Source organism: Anopheles coluzzii, chromosome 3 (genome assembly GCF_943734685.1).
Source record: "Anopheles coluzzii chromosome 3, AcolN3, whole genome shotgun sequence".
Taxonomy (NCBI): domain Eukaryota; kingdom Metazoa; phylum Arthropoda; class Insecta; order Diptera; family Culicidae; genus Anopheles; species Anopheles coluzzii.
The window spans coordinates 63164541-63172675 of NC_064671.1; the positions used below are offsets into that span (position 1 = coordinate 63164541).

General features: G+C 50.2%; 3 protein-coding genes across 3 annotated transcripts in view; 2 read left to right on the forward strand and 1 right to left on the reverse strand.

Annotated features, from left to right (window-relative positions):
• The window catches only part of LOC120954733 (zinc finger protein jing homolog), a 156627-nt gene that overhangs the window by 132132 nt on the left and 16360 nt on the right, over positions 1–8135 (forward strand). The gene's annotated exons all lie outside the window — the stretch shown is intronic.
• LOC120955611 (chromatin-remodeling complex ATPase chain Iswi) lies at positions 520–5326 on the forward strand. The gene is made up of 3 exons (XM_040376645.2): positions 520–732; positions 1021–3603; positions 3714–5326. Exons 1-3 carry the CDS (start codon positions 679–681, stop codon positions 4155–4157), a joined length of 3081 nt encoding a protein of 1026 aa, XP_040232579.2. The 5' UTR covers positions 520–678; the 3' UTR covers positions 4158–5326.
• Positions 5384–7834, reverse strand: LOC120955612 (proton-coupled amino acid transporter-like protein CG1139). Its single transcript, XM_040376646.2, has 7 exons — positions 7256–7834; positions 7065–7127; positions 6842–6992; positions 6659–6780; positions 6250–6576; positions 5972–6184; positions 5384–5903 (listed from the first exon to the last, which is right to left on the reverse strand). The coding sequence occupies exons 1-7, from the start codon at positions 7285–7287 to the stop codon at positions 5486–5488; spliced, it is 1326 nt and encodes a 441-aa protein (XP_040232580.1). The 5' UTR covers positions 7288–7834; the 3' UTR covers positions 5384–5485.

Consider the following 8135-nt stretch of genomic DNA (forward strand, 5'->3'; position numbering starts at 1 on the left):
TGATTCAATTGTATTGATATCCAATCGGACGATACCAATAAATTATAGTAACGAACTAAAAATCTATGGGATACGATGAATAATTCGTGAGACGAGCTCAAAAAATTATGGGAACTGACCAATAAATCGTGTAAACTCTGTCAAGTTTGAAAATGAAAAAGTATTACTCTTCATACAAAATGTATGGGATTACCGGGTAAACCATTCCTGGAGATAAGGGGTATCCTAATACTTTATTTTAAATAAAATATTTTGGAATTTTTGAAAAGTAAGTTTAACGTTTGCCTTTTATGAGAATGAAAATTTATTAAAGATAGCTGAAAAAATAATTAGCAACCATTTTTCAATAAAAAGTTATTTCACTTTGAAAATGAAAATCATACCCGGGTAGCCGGTCGTAGAGCTAATGGTTAAAAACAGGAGGTTCAAGGGATACAGCCAGTAGCCCTGTAGCAACAAATCGCCAGCCTCGGATTGGATCGGATGTGATGTTCCCGGAGCGGAACGTATCATCCAAATAATCCGCGGGCAGACCGTCGCTGTTTGCCCATCTGGCAGCACTGATATACACAGCCAGCATTCGCCGCTCTTTTTTTTGAAGTTTGGCCTCTCTCTGCAAGGCATACGTATTTGCGGGGTTTTAAATTGTGTTTACTAGCCGGAAAATAGTTGCAAAACATGTCCAAAGAGGAGGAAAATGCCGTAGAGGCGACCGATACAAACGAAAACTCGGTAAGTGTGGCGTGGGATGCGGATGATGCAAGTGAAAAACTATTTCCGAAAGGTGGTGACAGTGGTGCTGCTGCTGGTAGCCCCCAGATGCGGAGCGCTGTACGCGATGGGACGCTTGTGCATCTGACAGATCTTGTGTTGGGCAAGCAAGCGTAGCGAAAAAAAGAATGGGGGCCATGCAAAGCTTCCGCAGCGTTTGGCTTGCGTGCCGGAGAGCGAATAATTAACTCATCTGCTTCGTTTCATTAATTCTATTCATATTGTTAATATTGTTAACCTATTAAATAGAATGAATCCAACTCCGACACCACTTCGTCAAACACAAAGGAACCGGACTACGATGCGACACTGGAAACGGACCGCGGTAAGCGGTTCGAGTTCCTGCTCAAGCAGACGGAAATTTTTGCCCATTTCATGAACTCGGCCCCGAGCAAGAGTAGCCCACCGAAGGCACCGCGGGGCCGTAAGCCGAAGGTGGACAAGAATGCCGATTCCAGCGACCATCGGCACCGCAAGACGGAGCAGGAGGAGGACGAGGAGCTGCTAGCGGAAACGAACCAGAAGGCGAAGACGCAGTTCCGCTTCGAGGAGTCTCCGCCATACATCAAGGCGGGCGAGATGCGCGACTATCAAATCCGTGGCCTGAACTGGATGATATCGCTGTACGAGAACGGCATCAACGGCATCCTGGCGGACGAGATGGGACTGGGCAAGACGCTGCAGACCATCTCGCTGCTCGGGTATCTCAAGAACATCCGCAACAATCCGGGCCCGCACATTGTGATAGTGCCGAAGTCGACGCTTCAGAACTGGGTGAACGAGTTCGGACGCTGGTGTCCTTCGATTCGGGCCGTTTGCTTGATCGGAGACCAGGAGACGCGTACCGCGTTCATTCGCGACGTGTTGATGCCAGGTGAGTGGGACGTTTGCATCACGTCGTACGAGATGTGCATCCGCGAGAAGGCCGTGTTCAAGAAGTTCAACTGGCGCTACATGGTAATCGATGAGGCGCATCGTATCAAGAACGAAAAATCGAAGCTGTCCGAGATTTTGCGCGAGTTCAAAACGGCCAACCGGCTGCTGTTGACCGGTACGCCGCTGCAGAACAATCTGCACGAGCTTTGGGCGCTGCTCAACTTTCTGCTGCCGGACATTTTCAACAGCGCGGACGACTTCGACAGCTGGTTCGATGCGAACCAGTGTATGGGCGATAACTCGCTGATCGAGCGGCTGCACGCCGTGCTGAAACCGTTCCTGCTTCGCCGCCTCAAGTCGGAGGTGGAGAAGCGGCTGCTGCCCAAGAAGGAGGTAAAAATCTTCGTGGGGCTGTCGAAGATGCAGCGCGAGTGGTACACCAAGATCCTGATGAAGGACATCGACGTGGTGAACGGGGCAGGCAAGGTGGAGAAGATGCGTCTGCAGAACATTCTGATGCAGCTGCGCAAGTGTACCAACCATCCGTACCTGTTCGACGGTGCGGAACCGGGCCCACCGTACACGACCGACTACCATCTGCTGGAGAACGCAGGCAAGATGGTGGTGCTGGACAAACTGCTGCGCAAGCTGCAGGAGCAGGATTCGCGCGTGCTCATCTTCAGCCAGATGACGCGCATGTTGGACATTTTAGAAGATTTTTGCCACTGGCGCGGCTACCAGTACTGTCGGCTCGATGGGCAAACGCCCCACGAGGACCGGTCGAACATGATTGCCGACTACAATGCGGAAAACAGCACCAAGTTTATCTTCATGCTGTCGACGCGTGCCGGTGGGCTGGGTATTAATTTGGCCACCGCCGACGTGGTCATCATCTACGATTCGGACTGGAACCCGCAGATGGATTTGCAGGCGATGGACCGTGCGCATCGTATCGGGCAGAAGAAGCAGGTGCGCGTGTTCCGCCTCATCACGGAGAACACGGTGGAGGAGAAGATTGTGGAGCGGGCGGAGGTGAAGCTGAAGCTCGACAAGCTCGTCATTCAGCAGGGTCGGCTGGTGGACAACAAGACGACCCAGCTGAACAAGGACGAAATGTTGAACATCATTCGGTTCGGTGCGAATCACGTGTTCCAGTCGCGCGATTCGGAGATTACGGACGAGGACATTGACGCGATCCTGCAGAAGGGCGAAGAGAAGACGCAGGAGCAGAACGAGAAGCTGGACAAGCTGGGGGAGAGCTCGCTGCGCAGCTTCACGCTCGACACGGACAACCTGGAGAATCGGTCGGTGTACCAGTTCGAGGGGGAGGATTACCGCGAGAAGCAGAAGCTGCAAACGCTCGGCTCGTGGATCGAGCCGCCGAAGCGCGAGCGCAAGGCGAACTATGCGGTCGATGCGTACTTCAAGGAGGCGTTGCGCGTGGCCGAACCGAAAGCACCGAAAGCGCCCCGCCCACCGAAGCAACCGATCGTGCAGGACTTTCAGTTCTTCCCGCCGAGGCTGTTCGAGCTGCTCGATCAGGAGATTTACCACTATCGCAAGACGGTGAACTACAAGGTGCCGAAAAACTCGGACCTCGGCGCGGAGGCGAACAAGGTGCAGCGGGAGGAGCAGCGCAAAATTGACGAAGCCGAACCGCTGACGGAAGAGGAGCTGGTGGAGAAGGAATCGCTGCTGACGCAGGGCTTCACCAACTGGACGAAGCGAGACTTTAATCAGTTCATCAAGGCAAACGAAAAGTATGGCCGCGATGATATCGAGAACATTGCGCGTGAGGTGGAAGGCAAATCGCCGGACGAGGTGATGGAGTACAGTACGGTGTTCTGGGAGCGTTGCCACGAGCTGCAGGACATCGATCGTATAATGGGCCAGATAGAGCGTGGCGAGGCGAAAATCCAACGGCGTGCCTCGATCAAACGTGCGCTGGACAGTAAGGTGAGGAGACATTTCCGTGCAATTGCATTTATGTATATGCTGAACGGGTGCGCAATATTAATAAATTTTCCTTTCTTTTTTTGTTTTTCCTTCCCCACTCAATTCCCCAGATGGCAAGATACCGTGCACCATTCCACCAGCTGCGCATTGCGTACGCCAACAACAAGGGCAAAAATTACACCGAGGAGGAGGACCGCTTCCTGGTGTGCATGCTGCACAAGCTGGGCTTCGACAAGGAGAACGTGTACGAGGAGCTACGGGCGGCGGTCCGGACCGCACCCCAGTTCCGGTTCGATTGGTTCCTGAAGTCGCGTACCGCGCTGGAGCTGCAACGTCGCTGCAACACGCTGATCACGCTGATCGAGCGCGAAAACCAGGAGCTCGAGGAGAAGGAACGGCTGGAGAAGAAGAAGAAAACGGGTGGCGGCAATGCGGCGGCCGGTGGTGGCACCGTCGGAGCCAGCGGTGGCGGTGCGCAAAAGTCGAACCAAAAGCGTAAAGCCGAAACGACGCCCGCGGCCAATGACAAGAACAAAAAGAAAAAGAAAACATAAGTGTAAGCACTAGACAACCACCCGTGGCGCGGCGCTATTCGTGCGGAAGGACGATAGGTTTGTTTTTAAATTAGTATATGTGCATCAGGTAAAAGTGTGCGAATGAGGATGAGAGAACAGCGAGGGAGAGAGCGCGAAAGTCTGAGCGGAAAAACAGGACGAAGGACCGAAGGAAGTGACACATTCCGCATTCAGGATTAGAGTTTTTTGATAATTTGAGCAACAGCGTTTGGAAAGAGAGCGCTGATAGCCGCCACACCACTTGCTGGCTCCGATATCCGTGGGTGACAGCTACCAACGTTCGTCATGCTTTCTCCTTAGCCTCAGCGCCACAAACGTCCCCCCCCTCATGTCCCGTCCCCGTGACACGTACCGATCCTCGGTTCCCTGCGCGAGAGAATAATTCTCCTTAGATCTTAAGTACTGCAGAATTGAATCAGCATGTCAGCGCATCCTCGCTTCTTGGTGTTGTGTGTGAGGTGCGCGCAATGTTTTATCTGATTGACCGGCGTATGGTTTGCGAACGGGAAGTGCAGCACATATTATCTATCTCTCCGTGTGCGGTTTAGTCTTAATCGTGATGAGTTTTCGTACATCTCTATCCCTAGCTCGTAAGTTTTACACTCACACACCCATTAGCTTTACTTTCCACAATGAGCCCCTAGCTAAAGGGGTAGCTTGTGCGCGTTTGTATGACAGAAAAACGGTCGTGGAGGGTGCATACTGGTGTGCGATGTAGTGACAAACAAAGCAAGAAAAAAGAAAAACCCGCGTAGTGAAGGGAAAGACAAACCTACAATCCAGTATTGATCCAGTTTGCAACTACTACTACTGCTAGCTTTTGATCCTTCTTGGCGGCACATCAAACAGCTAAAGTTGATTGTACAATGGTTCTCGTAATTAGAAAAGAAACTACGGTTAGGTCAGATAAAGGCATACACCAGAGCACCCCACACCGGAGCTATAAAGTAGATCAAAACCCGCCCCGTGCCCCATCAGCGACTTATGAGGACAGTCAGTTATATCGCTATCGCCAATACTACTTACTCCAATTGCATGTATTTATTGTAAGCTTTCAGTAGAGATTATAACGCACGTAAAGTGTCGACGATTGACTGCAGCTTGAGAGGTTGATCGATCGGGATGGCAAATAAACGTAAAGCAATCAATTCGATCGCGAGCGGACTATTGCACAAGTTAGTTTGAAAGAACAGTTCGTAACGCAATTATTCGTTGGTCCTTTTGACTAAGCATAAATGCGTTTGTTAAAGGTACATGAATGAAATATTTATTATTTCACAACACATGTTTTGTTTTCTTGCTGAGCCTTATCCATAGATCTCCACGATATCCTTAATGCTGAAGTACGTCCCAACGACGAGAATGAACAGTCCGAACGCCATCAGGATTACGTTCTTTACCATCCGCCACCGGAAAACACCGAACGCACCGGGAGTTGACCAACGGAAAACCGTATCCAGTACGATCGGTGTAAGCAGCCCAAGCGTTGCGGAACAGATCGATCCGACCAGTCCGATGAATGGTTCGAGCTCCGGAACACCGAGTGCCAGCCCGGTCATCGCTACCAGGATGCCGAAGCGGATGCCAATCTGCGCAATGTTGTGCCGTTCGACGGGGAAGTAATGTTTCACCTTGCGCCACAGGATGTCCATCGGTACGTAATAGTAGATGCCAAGGGTAAACAGGATTGCAAGGGCAGCCAGCAGCTGGGTGGATACAGCGAGCCTTTCGAAACAAGTGCATAATTCATTTCATTAACGTAAACAAACTATTAAATCGTTTTCGTTTCTTACTTTTCCTCGCTCGGTAGGTTGAGCGTAACGGATGCACGCGTGCCGGGACCGTAACGTGCGTAGCCAAAAAATCCGGTCACGTTGTACAAGACGGTGATGAAGCTTAGCACGATGCTGACTACCCCCGGGCAGGCCAGGAAGTGCTGAGGGTGCTTCATCTTATTCTCGACCGGGAGGACCACCCCAATGCCTTCCACCGCGTACACAACCGTGCTGAGATAAAGGACGCAAAATGTTAGATATTGATGGTGGGGAAGGAAAATCATTTTCCCAATTACCCAAAGAACGATGGCAGTGCGGTTATTTCCGGAAACAGCTCCCGATTGGACAGGTCGATCGGTTCGCGGAAGATGTAGTACAGCGTGATACCGAACGTGACCAAGATGAGTGTGTTGGCAAGAGCAGAAAATGGCACCAAATAGCGGAGGTCACGCACCTGTGTAACGAAGATTAGCGGAACAGCGGTCAGCAGAATGTAGATGCGTGTGTCCCAGTCGATGCCGAGCTCATTGTTAATCACGTCCCGCAGGGTTGTCGCAATGAAAAGCAGATAGACGCAAACGGAGAAGAAACTGACGATTAGCAGGGAGTAATCGATGTACGCCCTACGGAAGGAAACAATCGTTGAGAAAAGAGGAGGTTCTTGAAGATAATCTCGGATTAAAATGGTAAGATCTTCCCACTTACTTAGCGGCATTGGCAAATCGTTGAGTAGGTGCTGGTCCATGCCGGAACACACTTTGTGCCGTTTCCGAGAAACCAAGCACCGGTACGCGAGTCCGTTTGCAGGATTTTTGTGACGTTGATACCTAAAACCAGGGAACTTGAAGTAGTAATCACCCAACGACGTGTGTGTTATTGGCCACTTACCAGCAAATAGACGCAGTGCGCGTATATTAGTCCCACGAGCGTGGTGCCGATAACACCAAACACCAGCCCACCGTTGCGGAAAGCGGAAGGCATCGCCAGGATGCCGGTCCCGAGCGATCCTTTGAGCATGTGGATGATTGTGCCATTGGTACTGGTGGTGGGAGAAAATGGTACCGGTAACGGTAAGCAAACAAAACTTCACTATTTCCACTGTTTTACTCACGAATTTGGTTTCTTTACGCGTCGATGCCGGAATGGTTCGTACTCCTCATCGGAAAGCCCGCCGCTGAAAGATGCGAGAAACAGGAAACCCAACCCGCCCCCCGTGGGGAGGTTTGTTTTGATTATCAGTGACGATCTGGATCTGTCAATCCAAGGGTTAGACACACGGAGAAAAAAACGAACAAATCCTACTTCGACTCAGTGTCGGTCTTCTGAAGTTCCATTGCGTGTGGCACGTGTTGGCGCTTTCTACATTCACGGAGCGATCGCCGATCTGAAGTATCGTTTACAATTGTCACGCGTGACGTACGCAAGCACGCACTCAGTCCCTCACGCACGCGGATCACGTTTGACAGAACGGTTGACGACGATCAGCGTACGCGAACTGCGAGCTACGGCTGCTTGGACGCATCTTGTTCGGATATAGGCGCGATAGGGAAGCGGGAGCGCATGTCGTTCAAGATAAGGCAATCAACTAAAACTGAGCGAGAATGAAAAAAAAAAACCTCGACAACGGTACACGATGCCGTGCGATTACAGGAAGCTGTAAGTGTGTGCTTGTTCGATTACCAACTGCTTTAACTGGTCGATGGAAGTATGTATGGTGTAATGTGTAATATGGAACTGTTGTACTGTATTAGTGCGTAGCTTGGTGAGCTTTGGTACCGGTTTTGATAGGGGATTTCTTTTTCTTTCCGTTGTAAAACAATTCCAACCATGCTGCTCCATCATCTCTGTCACGTTGTACGATTATCAAGCGTAAGTGTTGCTCATCACTGAATACAATTTGTGCGTAGAATTACTACTCAGAGTTGTTTTCAGAAGCGCTCACATACTTTTCAATATAGTCATACTCGTGAAAATGAATTATTTCAGGACTAGTTCAGGAAATTGATGCCTTATTAGCTCGTGGGCCGGAACAGAATCTTTACTAGTTATTGGGTCAGGATGTATTCCGTATCATTTCCTGAGACGGTACAGGTTTGACATCTGTTTTTGAAACATGATAATTTCGGAAGAGTGACTGACATAGGTTCAGTTCAGAATAGATTAGAGACTTTAAAACCAGTGT

Coding starts and splice junctions, on each gene's coding strand:
- LOC120955611 (XM_040376645.2), top strand. CDS start 679: ATGTCCAAAGAGGAGGAAAATGCCGTAGAGGCGACCGATACAAACGAA. Junction 733..1,020: donor CCGATACAAACGAAAACTCG/GTAAGTGTGGCG, acceptor CCTATTAAATAG/AATGAATCCAACTCCGACAC. Junction 3,604..3,713: donor AACGTGCGCTGGACAGTAAG/GTGAGGAGACAT, acceptor TCAATTCCCCAG/ATGGCAAGATACCGTGCACC.
- LOC120955612 (XM_040376646.2), bottom strand. CDS start 7,287: ATGGAACTTCAGAAGACCGACACTGAGTCGAA. Junction 6,993..7,064: donor CGCGTAAAGAAACCAAATTC/GTGAGTAAAACA, acceptor TCCCACCACCAG/TACCAATGGCACAATCATCC. Junction 6,577..6,658: donor CGATTTGCCAATGCCGCTAA/GTAAGTGGGAAG, acceptor TTCCTTCCGTAG/GGCGTACATCGATTACTCCC.